The 15,683-nt window shown below is 50.8% G+C and overlaps 6 protein-coding genes and 2 non-coding genes across 8 annotated transcripts; 3 read left to right on the top strand and 5 right to left on the bottom strand.

Moving 5' to 3' along the window:
• Nucleotides 1–68: 68 nt before the first annotated feature.
• On the bottom strand, nucleotides 69–1,168 carry J4E82_008478 (uncharacterized protein; the record flags this gene model as incomplete). The annotated part of the gene is made up of 2 exons (XM_051734709.1): nucleotides 69–933; nucleotides 981–1,168. The coding sequence occupies 2 exons, from the start codon at nucleotides 1,166–1,168 to the stop codon at nucleotides 69–71; spliced, it is 1,053 nt and encodes a 350-aa protein (XP_051585493.1).
• Nucleotides 1,169–2,221: 1,053 nt separating this feature from the next.
• On the top strand, nucleotides 2,222–2,307 carry J4E82_008477. The gene has a single exon. It is a non-coding gene; the product is annotated as a tRNA-Tyr (tRNA).
• Nucleotides 2,308–3,012: 705 nt separating this feature from the next.
• J4E82_008476 (uncharacterized protein) lies at nucleotides 3,013–4,470 on the top strand (the record flags this gene model as incomplete). Its single annotated transcript, XM_051734708.1, has 2 exons — nucleotides 3,013–3,139; nucleotides 3,197–4,470. The coding sequence occupies 2 exons, from the start codon at nucleotides 3,013–3,015 to the stop codon at nucleotides 4,468–4,470; spliced, it is 1,401 nt and encodes a 466-aa protein (XP_051585492.1).
• A 502-nt stretch (nucleotides 4,471–4,972) lies between these two features.
• Nucleotides 4,973–6,145, bottom strand: J4E82_008475 (Mannitol-1-phosphate 5-dehydrogenase; the record flags this gene model as incomplete). The annotated part of the gene is made up of 1 exon (XM_051734707.1): nucleotides 4,973–6,145. The coding sequence occupies one exon, from the start codon at nucleotides 6,143–6,145 to the stop codon at nucleotides 4,973–4,975; it is 1,173 nt and encodes a 390-aa protein (XP_051585491.1).
• A 928-nt stretch (nucleotides 6,146–7,073) lies between these two features.
• On the bottom strand, nucleotides 7,074–8,873 carry PNS1 (putative choline transporter, neither null mutation nor overexpression affects choline transport; the record flags this gene model as incomplete). The annotated part of the gene is made up of 5 exons (XM_051734706.1): nucleotides 7,074–7,225; nucleotides 7,273–7,475; nucleotides 7,528–7,890; nucleotides 7,941–8,496; nucleotides 8,558–8,873. 5 exons carry the CDS (start codon nucleotides 8,871–8,873, stop codon nucleotides 7,074–7,076), a joined length of 1,590 nt encoding a protein of 529 aa, XP_051585490.1.
• A 3,153-nt stretch (nucleotides 8,874–12,026) lies between these two features.
• Nucleotides 12,027–13,655, bottom strand: J4E82_008473 (uncharacterized protein; the record flags this gene model as incomplete). Its single annotated transcript, XM_051734705.1, has 1 exon — nucleotides 12,027–13,655. One exon carries the CDS (start codon nucleotides 13,653–13,655, stop codon nucleotides 12,027–12,029), a length of 1,629 nt encoding a protein of 542 aa, XP_051585489.1.
• Nucleotides 13,656–13,971: 316 nt separating this feature from the next.
• J4E82_008472 (uncharacterized protein) lies at nucleotides 13,972–15,034 on the top strand (the record flags this gene model as incomplete). Its single annotated transcript, XM_051734704.1, has 3 exons — nucleotides 13,972–14,007; nucleotides 14,057–14,879; nucleotides 14,931–15,034. 3 exons carry the CDS (start codon nucleotides 13,972–13,974, stop codon nucleotides 15,032–15,034), a joined length of 963 nt encoding a protein of 320 aa, XP_051585488.1.
• A 203-nt stretch (nucleotides 15,035–15,237) lies between these two features.
• J4E82_008471 lies at nucleotides 15,238–15,323 on the bottom strand. The gene has a single exon. It is a non-coding gene; the product is annotated as a tRNA-Trp (tRNA).
• Nucleotides 15,324–15,683: the final 360 nt, after the last annotated feature.

Raw genomic sequence — 15,683 nt, 5'->3', positions numbered from 1 at the left:
ATTGATACCAAGAAACAATCGCAACATCTCGACAGCTCTGTTTGTCTCTCCTAGCCAGTGATTCACGCTCAAATAGCCATGCAGTACTGGTATCCAGCCCAGAGATTGGAATAATCGTCCTTTAGCTTCGAGTTGAGCTGACGCAACTTGGCGAAAGCAATGGGTGCGGACTCGCAGGTGGCGCCTTCCGTAGGAGTGTAGTATCTGGTACAGCCATCTGCTGCGCCTGTGACGTTGGTGTCGAGGATGCCACTATCGCCGGCTTCAACATCACTGGCTTCATTTGGTGTTGCCTGCTTGTGGTCGGTCTGATGTTGATCCAGGTCGATTTTCTGGTTGCCACTATCGTCGTTCTCGCCGTAGTTTCTCTCGCGGCCTTTCGTCATGGTAAGTCCAGCAACAGCATTGTTATTGCAGCTACTCTGTCCAAAAGGCTTGATGAGACGATTCGCGATATCGGATGCGTAGCACGCCGTAGCACTATGACCCAGGTTTGGATTTGTGACTTGAGAGCCGGAGTTGTAGCGACGCGCTGCTATGTAGTACTTGCTGTCGTCCGTGGTGGTACTGAAAGCACTAAGCGACTCTTTCAGACTCGTCCTCAATCCCTCTCCTGCAGTACCCTCGTGGATCATGGCGCGGATGTCGTTGGCGGAGCATGGCGAGATGGGACTCTGACCGAGGGGATGACAAGTTGTAGTACCCGCGCCTTGCATAAGACCTGGATTGTGTGTGTCGGACTTCGAGGTGGGGGCGCGCACACAGCCCTTGGACTCTTGCATCATTATGGCGAGGATGAACTCCTTCGGGACGCCGGAAACCTCTGACTCTGACTCTATGCTGTCCTTGATGGCCTGTGTTTCCGCGTCGTTGTTGTTGTCGCCCCAGCCGTTGTGCTTGCAGGAACCTTTGATGAAGTCTTGATTGGCATTCCTACTACGGTAAGTCTGTGATACGTCGTCTCCTTGATGGGGACATACCAAGCATCGTCAAACGACATCCACTCAGTCTGCTTTGGCCATCCAGCGCTCATCGACCCGTCGCCGCCAAATGTGATATAATCAGCTCGTGGGGCTAGAGCAGTAGATCTTGCGACATGGAAGTGATGAGGGAATGCATAGCCAAGAGCGATGAAGCTGCTCGCAGCGAGGATAGAAGTTGTCAACATAGCTGCTAGAGTTGAGAAGTTGTCGATGTAACGCGGTTGCTGAGAAACTGGCCTTGAGCAAAAGAGAGTGAGGATTCGAAAGGCGTGTAGAGTCTCAAGAGGACAAGAGAAGTGAGAGGAGAAGGTGATTAAGCAGAGTGAGAGGCTGTCGCAGAAGTGGCACAGTGTAGGAACGACAGTCGAAACGAACGCCGCAAAGGCGCCCACTATTACAATAGAGTCAAAAAACTCTTTTCTCTGATTCATTTGCGTTCACTCAAGATTTTTATGGAAACTTTAGCCTTGCGAGGTGAAGGCCGCAAACACTGCCCGAACATCCCTGTTCGTGATACCCGCACGTGTTCCTGGAGGTTTCCAAATGGAGCGATAATACGCAACAATGCTACTTGAAGTATTCAACCCTTTGCACGTGAATCAAGTTCGGAGATACCGGATGAGGTGTTCTTTTCCTAGGTGCTATCCTATGGCTGGGCGCATCATGGATAGCTGCAGAACGTGGTGACACGAATCACATTCCTCATTCCGTGGTATACGCAGGACGAGATGTTTTCCCCAGATCAGGCTCATTACGACTTCATGAAAAGGATCTGGGCATGTACTCTTCATATTCAGCGAAAGGGCGCAACTTTGGCCGAACTCCAAGAGCAGGAATTTAGGAAAATATGGAGGAGATGGTTCGGCGATGCATTGGACTACAGGTTGATACCTTACGTTTCTGCGTACCCTGAACAGCAAGCATTGCTTCCAGGAAGAAGAACTGATGATTCGAGAACGCACCAAGATCTGTAAGATGGGGTTTCTTGTATCCAGGCCTGCTAATCCTTTTTGAGTTCGCCAGAACCCGACCGTTCAGCCGCAAAGTCCCGCAGACTTTTCCCTTTTCATTTTGAACATCCCCACCTCTACCGCGTACTCCTTTATGTTCAGCCAACCATCTGCCGCCGCAGTTTCGCCCTTCGACCCCTCATTTTGTACATTCTTGTCTCATCTTTATAAAGTCACTCTGGCAAAATTTGCCATCTCAACACAAGCACGGTTTCGTCACGAAACATTCTCCCCGTAGCTCAGTTGGTTTAGAGCGTCTGACTGTAATATCTGCTGTTATCAGAAGGTCCCTTGTTCGACTCATGGTGGGGAGACAACTTTATCTTTTTTCTTTCGCTATGCGTGTTGCATGGTGGGATTGAGTTTTTGCTGGTGTTGAAGAATTGGGTCGTGTTTTAGACGGTGTCATGTGACAAGCTTTTGGTGTTCCTCGGAACGATTTCGATCGTTCCGATGAACGAAACCCTCATTTTCGTATATGTTTTCGAAAGAGCTTCTTACAAACTTATCGCAACATACCATTCACGCGTATCGCGTTGCTATCTCTCGTCAGTTACATCTAGCTGCGGCTCAGTAGTGTAGATTGGGTAGCGCATATGATAAAGAAATGCGCTGAGAAAGAGACGTTCGCGGACATGAATTAACCAGCCACCAGTGAACAACCTCATTGGCGGCTTTTAGTACGGGCAAACACGATCCCTTTAATCTACAGATAGCTAGTCAGAAGATCAAAGCCAAGCCCAGCAAGCGGAATTGACAGCTATTTTCTAGAAGACCTCTGTGGAGCGACGTTCCAAGTCATGCGTTCAAGGCCTCAAGACACGCTAATGTTTCGAAACAAATGAACTGACATATCGCGCATGGAGACGCGGCTCCGAACTTTCCGGGTTAGAGTGGATATGGTTGGAAATTGAGATTGAGGATTGTTGTAGAGAGGGTCAAGTGTTTCGATATATAACGTCCCTTCTTCATCATGTAATCTGGGCATACACGGGCAAGCTCTTCAAACCGGCGATATCATGTTCACTTCAACATATGCCCTGGCGGCACTCTTTACTTTCACCGCAGCTCAATCAGTGACCTACCAGGCTGAGGACGCAGTACTTTCTGGAACAACCGTAGCTACCTCAGTAGCAGGCTACACAGGTAAGCATTCCTCGGGTACTCTCTTATATCCCATTGTAGACTTCTAACACTGTGTAGGCTCCGGATATGTAGACGGTTTCTCCGACGCAACCGACAAGGTCACGTTTCAAATCCCCTCCAATACTACCGGCCTGTATGATCTCAGTCTCGTCTACAACGGTCCCAACGGCGACAAGCAAACCTACATTGTACTCAACGGCGGTTCCGGATCGCAAGTCAGTCTACCAGCTACCACAAAATGGACGACCGTATCAGCGGGACAAGTATTATTTGAAGAGAATGCCAACAATACGATCGAGATTCAGAGTAACTGGGGTTACTATCTGATTGATGCCATCACGCTCTCTCCATCTGCAGAGCGAGGCCCACACAACATAACAGCCGTTCCGGTCAACGCAAATGCAAACGCCGACGCAAAAGCTCTGATGAGCTACCTAGGTGGTATCTACGGCAAGAACATCCTCTCGGGCCAGTACGACCAAGCCTCTCTAGAATGGGTGACAGCCAACGTCGGCAAGACTCCCGCCATCCTCGGCGTAGATATGATGGACTACACCGAAGGTCGCATCGCCAAGGGTGCCTCCTCCAACGATACCACCAGTGCTCTTGCATTCGCAGAGAAAGGTGGCATGGTAACCGTTGTCTGGCACTGGAACGCTCCAGCTGGCCTCTACGATACTGAGGCTCAACCCTGGTACCGTGGCTTCTACACCGAAGCTACCGACTTCAACATTGCGGACGCACTCGTCGACACTACCAACGCAAACTACACTGCGCTTATCAAGGACATTGATACCATCGCAGTTCAACTGAAGAAGCTCCAGGATGCCGGCGTACCCGTCCTCTGGCGCCCGCTGCACGAGGCTGAAGGCAAGTGGTTCTGGTGGGGTGCCCAAGGTCCCGAAGCATGCAAGAAACTCTACCACATCCTCTACGAGCGTCTCACTGTTCAACACTCTCTCAACAACTTGGTCTGGGTGTGGAACTCAGTGGATCCGGCATGGTACCCCGGATCCGATGTTGTGGATATCGTCTCTGCGGATACATACGCCAAGGGTGACCATGGTCCGATTTCTGCCACATACAACGATCTTATCAAGCTTACGGACGATACCAAGATGATTGCTGCGGCGGAAATTGGCAGTCTGATGGAACCGGAACAGTTGAAGGCCTATCAGGCTGACTGGGTCTTCTTTGCTGTATGGAGTGGCGAGTATGTTACTGGCGGCGAATGGAACAGCTTGGATATGATGAAGAGAATTTACAGCGACGAGTACGTCTTGACGCTGGATGAGATTCAAGGCTGGAAGAATGGGAATACAACAGCTTGAAATGGCTAACATTCGATGAGGTGGTATCGTTTATCTTCCATGTAAATATTCAGAAAGAAGACCTTTGAGCGCAATAGAATATCCTCCAGTTGAGCAATCGTACATAACAATACTATATAAATTTGGATAAATTTCTAGCCAATGATCGCTTAACGACATTCTGGGCGACTTAGCAGTAGGAAAGCGACTTATGTGCAGAAGGGCAAGATTGTGGTAAGTTAAATTATATGGCCTGTCACACAAGCATATGAGGAAGAGAGAACGATGAGAAGATGGATAGAGAAATGAAGTTACTGAGAGGGTATATTCATTATCATGTCTCGTTGTCATTATACAGGACATTGATCCCGGTCAATGCCGTAAAAGGTTCGCCACATTGAGCCATCGCCCAGGGCGCTTTTGATCTTCCTCGCTGAAAATTACCATGCTAAGTTCAATATGCCTGACCACTTAGCCTTCATCAAGCCGCACCGACTACTACTTAGAGTTTACCGGCGGATATTCAGCTACCTCCCTGGACCTTCTTGACGATGGCGACAAGACGGTCGAAGAGGGGCTGTCCCTTCTCAATGCCGTTGACCTTAGTGACAACCTCCTCAGCGGAGTTCTCCTTAAGGATCTTGGCAAGTTCGACAGATTCCTCATCGCCCTCAACGTTCTGGAAGCGGTAGGCCTGCTCGACGGCGCCGAGGAGGGCATCAACCTTCTCACCCCTCTCAGCCAGCTGAGCGGCGGGACCAATGAAGCGCTCCTTGCGAGAGAGTTTCCGGAGGGGAGCGCGACCGACACGCTCGACATTGTCCTTGAGAACAGGGTTGGAAATACGCTTGATGATTTCCTCAACGTATGCATCTTGCTCAGCTGTCTCAACGCCGTGCTTGGTGACGATTAGATGGGCAGTCTCCTTGACAGCGTCACGGACGGTGTCGTGGAGCTTCTTGTCATGAAGAACCTCATGGATGTATTGGACCTTGTTCTGGTGTCCGTAGTAGGCGGCAGTAGCGTGAGAGGTGTTGACAGTGAAGAGCTTGCGCTCGATGTAGGGCTCGAGGTCGTCGACGTAGTGGATACCCTTAACATCCGGCTTCTTGCCGCCGTTCTCGAAAGGCTTCTGCTCGACACACCACTCGTGGAACTTCTCGATGACAACATCTAGGCCGCCGTTGGGGGGTTGCTGTGGGACAATGCGGTCGATAGCAGAGTTGGCAAAGCGAGCCTTGCTGTCGATGTTCTTCTTGGTCTCTTCGCTCAGCTTGCTCTCAATGAACCCTCTCCATGTGGTTGTGGCATTGATGGCGTTCTCGCAGGCGATGACGGCGATGGGGTAGTCGAGCGTACGGGCCTCGATAGCCTTGGCGACGGGCTCAGCGACGAACTTGAGGATGTTGGGGCCGACAGCGCAGGTGACGACGTCGGCGCTAGCAATCTCCTGAACGACCTTGTCCATCTCGTGCTTGGAGTTGATAGCACGGTAGTGGTCGATGGTGAACTTGCGCTCGCCGTCGTCACCAATCTCGGTGACAGTGTATGTTTTGGTCTTCTGGAGGGACTCGATGATGCTGTCCATGACGTCGACGAAGACGACCTCGTAGCCAGAGTTGTGAAGGAACTCGGCGACGAAGCCACGGCCGATGTTACCACCGCCAAAGTGTACTGCCTTCTTCTCGTAGGACATGATGTGTGGTTGGTGGGAGTATGTGGAAGGTTCGGATATGTTTAACTAGAGGTTGAGTGTTACTCGAGTGGTCTGGGGTTGAGGTAAGGGAGAGGAAGTTGGAGGGGTAGGTGAGGAAGAGGGGCTTTTGTTGTTGTGTTGATGGTGGGACAGGAAGGCGCGTTGGCGGGGTATATGTAGCAGGAGCCGGAGGGATTTATGGGTTACGTATTGCAATTGGACACAACTTACTTGGCCAGAAGATTCTCTCAGTGGGCGGTGTGCAGGTGAGCCTGGAGGTGCAGTAGGTCGTGGGTGAAAGAGAGGGGAAACAAGTGGTGTTTATGTTGGGGGCGCCCAGCGCGTTGGGTGAAATGGCTAGAAGAGTCCCCGCAACGACAGTGACGACATGTGGACCCGATTGGCTGCTAGGATCAAATGGGGGCAGGCACGAACCGAGACACCGTGCAAAAGCAATCCCAAAGGCGTGGGTGATTGACGTACAGTAGGCTGATAGCAACCTAGCAACATGAAGTTGAACACAATATATTAATACCTCAATGGTGGTGATGCCCAACATTCTACCTGACAGAATCTCGCGATGCGGAGTCTTCTCGGCCGTGGAGGCCGCTCCAGATCGTGCAACTCCCAACATTATGCTCCGCCTCGATCACGCTTTCCATGGTGTGGATGGGGCTGTAAACGTCATACGTCATTGCAATAGCGTGGACGGTGGCCTTGTGGAGACATCGGTACGTTCTCCCGCCTTTAGTTGCGCCAAGCCCGACATCCTGCGTTGTCCATCAGGGCAGCCCCGCCATTGCAACGAGAATCGTGAAAAACTGTGCCGCAAATGATCGCGATCGAGTGAAAGTGGGTATCTCGTGATTATAAAGATTTTATAAAGTTCCGATGCTTCGACGAAGGGTATAGTTTCCGCAGACCCAGTTTATGCGTGGATAGCCTGTTGCACGTGCGGGTATACAGCTATCATGCGGTGGTAGAGGTCTGGGTGCTCGCGCATAAGTACCTCGGGATCCCACGCCATCGCAACGAAAATGGTGTCGATACCGCTGCTCAAGGGCGTGGTGAAGATGTTGCCTAGAACGGTTTAGTGCGAATTTTGCAAATGGTCTCGAGCGACTTACAAATTTGGAGGCCAATCAAAAAGGAGAATGCTACTACAACTGGAGTGTAACCTCCATCTGAATTGTAGGCAGGCGACGTGAAGATGAGGTAGAGGTAAGCCAGAAGCGCGCAGGCATAGGCAATGAACGTGGCTCCCATGGAAAGCACCGGTCCGATCAAGCATTCATTCACCAGCGCATCGATACCGCGGTCCTTGATCATCCTACTCTAGTTAGCTTTGGTGTCTCCGGATCTCGAGCAAATGCTGCACTTACTTCCATGTATCCTTCGCAGCGGCGACGTAGCTCTTTCCGTAGAGCGCAATGTAGCTGAACGCGTATCTGTTCAAGAACTCGACAGCCCAGTTCAAGATGCTAATCAAGCAGCCCAAGACGCAGAATAGGACTGCGCCAACAAGGTTGCCGTCGCTGGCCGCGTTGCGCTGAGCAGCCGAGCAGATTTGGCGCAGGAACTGGATGATGGCCACAAGCAAACTTCCGAGACTGATGCTGCCAAAGCTGTAGGTGACCGAGCGCTTGAAGGCTCCACGGGTTGCGCCCTTGGGCATAGAGTTCGGGTTGAAGTACCATGATCCGTATACGCCGGAGATGGTAGTATGGATTGTGTTCTTGAGCCATCTGTTGCTGTCAGTGATTGAATATGTCCAACTGTAGCTACCAGCACTTACTCTGAGATCCAGTACATGGCAAAGGTAACGAAGACGAGCAAGCCAATAACTTTGCCATTTCCACAATCACCGACACCGTTCCTGCAATTGGAATTGGCGCCGTTCGGGGTATACTGGACATAGATCGACACCAGGGTGACCGAGTACCATGCGCCCAATGCGGCGGCAAGCAATCCTCCTACCAACGATACGATGTAAGTGTGCCCGTACTTCTTCGACACGTCGATGGCGGTCTGCAACATAAGGACACTGAACGGAATTCTAGGAATCCAGCTGATGAAGCAAAAGACATAGAAGACGCTGAAGAGCAGGAAGACTATGCCTCCCGACCAGTATCTCCTCGACAGCATGTAGATGGCTGTGACAAAACCGAAGATGATGTTGAGTATGCCGGTGATCCAGATGAACTGCTTGGTGAACTTGCGCGCAGCCCACATGTATGCATAGCTGAAGACGATGGCTAAGCCCAGGACGAACGCGAAGAGGATGATGGTGTTTGAATTGAGAGCGAAATTATTCGTGTCGCCGCCGTAGATGCCACCGCTGTTGGTTCGCGCTGCAGGATGTATCAGTCTTTATCCAATGGACATTGCGTTGTGACGGGATTGGATACTTACAATATCCCCGAATCGAGATTGCGCTGACCGCGACGTAGCCGAGAAACACTGCAATAAAGAGCAATCCCGCCCACCAGTCGTTGTACTTGGGCTTGTCGAGCTTGAACGTTTGTTCAAAGGTTTGTTTGTTGTCGCCATAGCCATTCTGTTCGTAGCCATTCGGCTGCTGCATTGGCGGTGGGCCTTGAGGCGGCGCATAGTTCTGGCCGTACTGGGGTGGTTGTTGCCCATACGGCTGACCCTTGTATGCGTCTTGGGGTTGCTGGGGTGGCGCACCACCAGTGTAGTAGTCGGCGGCTTCACCTCGTTGCGCCATTGTGACGATAATTGACAGCTTCTTTGATAGATGAAGAATGCGACGATGAGGGGAAGGGGGAAGTCAGGAAAGTAAACAGAAGTTTGGCAGACTAGGGCCGATGATGTATCGCGGCTGGTGCTAGTGAAATCGCTTTCGCGACGCGGTGGTACCATTGGTGTGGCTGAAGATCGGCAATGCGGCTAGTGCGTTCCAAATGGTGAGCGTCATGTCCACTGCACGAGCATGTGAACGCTCTGTGTCGTGGCTGCGATCCATTGAAAAACGCCATGTGCGGCCTAGATCGCGCGGCTGGGAAGCTTGTTTGATGGTACCGGGATGCTTGTTGACGATCCTGATTTCAGCGCAACAACTTGTGCATCGCTCTACGCGTTGGTTCATCAGCTCTAACCTTTGCATGCCTAAGACGAACCGAACCAACGGCCGTCCCACTTTTACTTCCAAATATGCCGGCAGACCATTTTGGCCGTCTTTGCACACGGTGTGTGACAACTGTTTGTGTGGCTGAAATTCTTGGAAGCCGATCGGCCGTCTTGGGTTTCGCACAGTGGTCGCAACATCATTCCACGGCCTGACCGAATGTGCCGAATTTCCGGTACCGCCTTGCACCTGCTGCCAGGCCGTACAAGAATAAGGCTTCGGACCACGAGCGCGGCTGATAATATCGAAGAAAAAAAAAGAAAAACCGGTTTTCGTGTCGGTATTGAGATGAAGGAAACGACCATGATGGGTGCGGGCAATGGCTGACGTGCAGATTTTTATACAGATAGAATTCTCGCTAGATACCATAGGTAGGGTATGCATAATCTTGTGTCTCGTTAGCCTGTTGACATGAAGCACCGCAGTTACTCTCAGGGTAGGTACTCAATGCGACACGCATTCGTTTACCCTCTGCTGTCGCCAGCTTTCATCTTTTCATCGTCAACCATTTTTCTTCTCTCAGCATTTTCTCTCCCTTTTTTATGGGCCCAAACATAAAAGAAGGGATACACCGTCTCTGGCAAGAGCGTAACGATCATCCCGCCGATACTCCACCAGTTTCCGACGTAGGACCAGTTTTCGGGTACATTGACGTATCTCCAGATGAACACCAAGAACGCCGTGATGCATCCGAGGTATCGTGTGATCCTAATTCCGTTAGTAATAGTCAAGGAAGATGTCGTCCAACCGCCAGAACAAATGTCGACATACCAAATCTCCAAGCTCTGCCCTTTAGTATCCTGCCGCTGAACCAGATACAAGATCTGTCCCCACCCGATCGGCAACTCCAGATACAACCCCGTGAAGAACGCCGTCTTCTGTTCCCTCTCATCCGGCCACACTGTGCCAACCCACCACAAGAATGCCATCCAAGCCGGTACCTGCCACAGCAACTTCACCACGGTCTTTCTCCTCTCCTCCGGCTTGTACGCATACTTAAGCGCCACTGTGACGAACGTGATATCGAATAAGAACCACACAAAGAAGCAGGCCCGTTGAAAAGTTGTCGTGGTACACACATATGCGTAGTAGATCTCATATGCCATGGTCGCAGAAAGAAATTGTACAGTTCCAGCTAGGTAGCGGTCTGAATAGGTCCGGATGGTGTAAAACATATAGCAGAGCGTATAGAGGATACCGCAAGCTATGATCAGGAAGTCGGTTATGAAGAAGTAGGATTCTGGGGGGTTCAGGGCAACGTCAACGGATTGAGGTATTAGGTGGTAGGATGACCATTCTCGGGATATCTCAAACGCCATGTTGGGTTGAATTTGGCGTTCTGATTATGTTGATCAGCGTCAATTTGGGTATATTGTGGGATCAGGTAGTTGTCGACCAGAAAGAACGATGGCAGCAACCCAGCAAAAAGATTGTGAAGAGACGAAAGGAACAGTCACGATGCGAAGACGTGGATTTACTCGTCCACTAAATCCGGAAAATACTGGGTCGAAAGCTACATCCCAATGATGTAGTCAACGCTGACATGCCAAGCTTCCGTCATGTTCCGAGCAAGGCGAACTTCGCAGAAGGTGGATCCGGAGGCCTGAACAGCTCCTTCCGCGTATGCTCATGGAGGTCGCAAGTGTATGCGTCTCTAGTAAACTCCGCGCGTCGTTCTGAACTAGATATCGTAAGTGGCCGACTGAGAAACGGCTTTTCGTCCGGCCATGCTATGCACAGTCGTCGAAGCCATCAAGTCCGCGTGGTCGACATCCATGCGCTAAACTTTATCGCGTTTAGCGTCCAGCGTACATTACCCCATCCCAGGTGCCAGTAGTGCTGGGATCGTAGATCGTCGTTCATTGCCGCAGCTCGTCATGATTCGTTGCGTTGACCTGGTCATGCCATTCTGTCTTTTCCCATCATTCCCGAGGAAGAAAGCGAATTATCAAACCATCGTCAAGGAATTTCCGCATAGTTGTTCGGTCCCAGTCCTCAATTAAGGTCACTAGCAAGAGTGCGGAGGGGAAATAAATCACAGTAAAAAGGGGTTATTCAGAGATACGGCGTGCTGTAGTTACGAAGGTCTAACCAGAATTGAGATATAACGATGTAGCTTTCAGGACTACGTCTTGGTAGCCTCAAACTTTTCTGCTCATAAAATGCATTCCGAACAACACCATCTCGCAATGCCTTTTTCCATCTGTGACATCGAAGGCCTATCGCTGGGCATACATGGGATCATGCTTGCAGTCTTGTCTAAGATGCGATCGTTCAGAGGCAGCCATAAGCTACCTACACGAAAGGTGGAGAGCCTGACGCAGAGGGTGAGCGATAAACTCACCTGTCGGCGACTTACTGGATGACCATACGCAATAGCAACAGAAGAATGAAGTGTTAAGGACTCTTGCATCGGAAAGCAGTGATATCGCTTGCGATTTTGCTAAGCGCACAATCGTTTCCATCTAAGGAAGCCCAGCCTCTTCGTACAAGATAGGCGCGGAATGGAAACAATACGCGACTGGAAAGAAAAGCAATGAACATGACTTTTGAGCTCGAACAGTATCTATACTAACGGATATGGGTATATGGTACGCGAAAAACACTTGATACGCTGCCTATGCGCCATCCGTGGTGGTACACAGTCACCATTGGTGCCCTTCACCAATGCGTTGCGTCGTGTAGTCACCAAGCAGCACCTGGAAGGGATAGGGATCTCGGAAGCTCTCGCTGTCAGCCTCTCCTAGGCCCAGGGCTCTTGGAAGGTCTCGGGCTCCTAGGCATCAGACCTTCACCCTGCTCCTTCATCTTGTCCATAGCCTCTTGAACTTGGTGCTGCTTCTTTGAAACATGCTCGTAGCGCTTCTCAACTTCTGCCTCAAACTCTTGCGCTAGCTTACGCTTCTTTTGCCTTGCCTGCTTTGTGCGCTGTACAATATCCTGGAATTGATCGAGGAACCAGTCCCCAGCATCCTCCCACTCGGTAGTAGGTAGAGAGCGGAAGAACTGAGTTTGCTGACCTTCATCAAGGTTCTTCTGTACAAGAGGCAGACGTTCAACGAGCGGTTTTTGGAGTGCGTCCTCAACGAGCATCGGCGGTGGCGCACGAGGATTAACATCAAAGGGTTCGTTCTTGAGCTCTTCGTATTTCTTCTTTAGTAGCGTCTCCGAATCGTAGTCTTCAAGTGGGGCAGCCTCAATGTCTTCAACCGGAGCCTGCTCAATCATTTGCTCCTGCACGACAGGCGCTTGGATAGCAGGTAATGGAGGTGGAAGCCTAGTTGGCGCAGGTGGCTTGATAGACATGATGTTCTGATTGACCGGGGTTTGCGTTCGAGGATCCGGGGCCTGCCGGGTGGGCTTTTGCTGAGAGGTACCGGGCTGAGCATGTGGAATAGGATGGGAATTCAAGTAGGTCGGTGGTTGAGCAGTGACATAGGGTACCTTTCGACTATGATTTTGGTGCTGACTGGCGGGCAGGGCCGGGGTAGATTGCTGGATGCTTTGGGCCCTATGTTGCGAAATGTGTGCGGTTGCGCGCGACTGCTCGCGAAGGTTTGCACCGTGCTGGAACATTTGTGACGAAGTATGCATGTTGTGGCTGACAATTGGAACATTTCGGCCTTGCTGTTGAGGCGGAGGCTGTGAGGCCGCCATGCGTACAGCTTGGTTATTGATGCTCTGGCGTTGAGACATGGGACCACCACCGTTGTGGAAGTTGGGAGCTGCTTCTTGTCCACCTCCCCACTCTGAAAGCTCACCATTAGTGGTGCTCGGATATGAGTCGCCTTCGATGGTTGGGAGTCCTCCGTTGTCTGCGTTTCTCAGGAACGAAATCTTGTCAGCGTTGGAGAGGTGGCCAAGATTGACCTGGTGAAGATAATCTTCATCTTCTTTTGTCAGTTCATAGCCTTCGTAGTCATACTGGTCTTCCAGCTCATCTACTCCGTCTCCGTATTCATCTGCTTCGTCTTCATCTTCCACTTCCGAGCTCTCCTCATAATCCTCAACTTGACCTTGCTGTTGGTGATGTTGCTCTTTCTGCTGGCTATCTTCGACCTGCACAACAGACTGGTTTACTGTGGTGTCGATACTCTCTGCGTCAGTGTCGTAAGGATCACGCTTCTGACCTGGACCCAAACCTGACTGGCGATGTCGGGGAGGTTGTTGCAACACAGCTGAGCTGTTTTTAGCGTTGGTGTATCCGCGCGCTATGGTTTCAGAGGGAGCTTGAGATTGCAGACGATGATGTCCATTCTTTGCGGGTACCCTCGCGCTTGCAGCATTAGCTTGTCGGTCGGGCTTGCCTTGAGGTTGGGCATTGGAAGGGCTGCCTGTTCTTCCACGGACAAAGCCTTGCATGATGAATAGTGACCGCAGCAATACAAGCGTACTGTACCCACTGCTCCGTATGCCGAACGTTAGTTGAAAAGGTGTGTTTCGCGTTATGGGCAGAGAAAGTGAGTGGTGAAGCTTGAACGGGAAAGCGCGTCTTGTTGACGCGCTAGCCCAATGCAGATAAGCCTTGGTCTTCCAAAATGAGCCTAGCATCGCGATGACGATATCTTATCTCCGGTCCCTGGTGTTGCTCCCTTCGCCCATGCTGGACGGCTTTCGCTCGCGGGATACTGTAACTACACGTCGTGGAACTATTTCGAGTACGATCATAGTTGTCAAGATGGAAGAGTGCTATCTTTACAGACTCCCCAACGAGGTTTGCTGTCTGTTAATCTGTATTGACAGCAAGATGCTAACCATTGCAGTTGCTCTTACATCTCCTCACTCCTATGCCGACACCTGAACTCTTAAAGTTGACCACAATATCGCACCGTATATACACGCTGATCCTACGCATCTTGCACAACCGGCTTGTTGCAGCTGCCGAATTGCACTCGCACTCTGTGCTACTCGAATGTTTCCACCCCTCCGCCAAACTCACCGAGCCGCCATATTTTTGTACATACAGATGCACCGACGGCTTGACACAATACGATGAGTCGAATTCGAGCACAAAAGAGGTTGGTAGACTAGGCGATATGTATAACATGTACTCTCGCTTCCGTCCACATAGGCGCGATCTTGAAGCGGGCGGGCGGCGAGTGAAGCCAAGACCTGGAGACGTACCTGGTAGTCGCACCTTTCCAGGGGCAGTGCAGGAGAAGTACCAAGGTGAAACGGTCAAGCAGACGCTGGGATTGGAGGCGCATGAATTGTTCACGCAGCTGGTCGCGCAGACCAACCTTGTGAAGATTGGATCTCATAATCTCTTTACCAATTTCGTTGACATTGAGGAAGGCGTACTTCGAGTGTGGAGAGAGTGGCTACGCGACATCGCGGCGAAAGGATCGACGACTAACACAGAAGTACCAATTGAGATTGTTGAGGAAATAGGTAAGGGGAAAGAGGTCGTAAGAGAAGTAGAAGAAGAGAAGGCGGACTTGGAAGATCCGCGCATTCTGTGGGTTAGTCCCAGGAAGGACAGCGGTATACGTTTCAATGTGAGGGAGAGGAAACTTCGAAGGGACGCACCGATCCTTATCAGCACCGATGAGGATATGCCAGTTACTTACGATATCGAGCTTGACGGTAAGTTGTCGCGCCGTCCTTTCTCTTGGGCCGACTGCTGATACAGGGTAGAACTGCTCATAAGAACGTCGCATCTCCTTTTGATGCTCGAGAAGTCTATGCTGCAGGAGGACAATTCATCTGGCAAAGCAGTCGTCTTCGGATCTTTCGGATAGTTCCCGCAATCTCAGCAAATACACAACAATCTCAGAAATGAACATGGTTCAGCAAAAATGTCGGCCCAGATCCTCGGTTCTTTTCGGTGGAGCCACCCCTCTTTACCGCAATCGACCAAGCACAATGATGCATCAACGCATCGGATCCACACAGCAGCAAAAAGATTGCTGCTCCCTTTGGGCAAAAAGAATTGAATCAGGTGTGACCTCGAGGCGATTTGAACGCCTAACCTTCAGGAAGCTCCAGGTGGTACTGGAATCTGACGCGCTACCATTGCGCCACGAAGCCTGATTGGATGAAAGGAAGTGGTTATTGGGACAATTATATACTCAACGGCAACCTGTTCAGTACGATTCAGTACGATATCTTGTCCTTGTTCAGACACAACCGCCATCGGATCCACTATCAGAATGGCCACGTCTTCAGTTCGATTAATCTACCGACGCTAATCCTACCACGTCCCTAGTATCATGCAACGCTTTTCTACCCCACTCAGTCTCTAGTCCTCATGCAGCTTCAAAGATTCTAGGCCCTGGCATCTCAAGCCTGCTAAAAGCATCTCATAGGAATCAGACGATTGATACAGTGGAAATACAAAGCTGTTGCAGTAAGGAGCTGAGGGTGGTGCGGTTTGGGGGAGTATAACTT

The sequence above is a fragment of the Alternaria postmessia genome (genome assembly GCF_024291825.1).
Source record: "Alternaria postmessia strain BMP 2775 chromosome Unknown scaffold_69, whole genome shotgun sequence".
NCBI classification, from domain to species: domain Eukaryota; kingdom Fungi; phylum Ascomycota; class Dothideomycetes; order Pleosporales; family Pleosporaceae; genus Alternaria; species Alternaria postmessia.
Note: the sequence above shows the minus strand (reverse complement) of the source record. Positions and strands in the feature narration are given on the sequence as shown.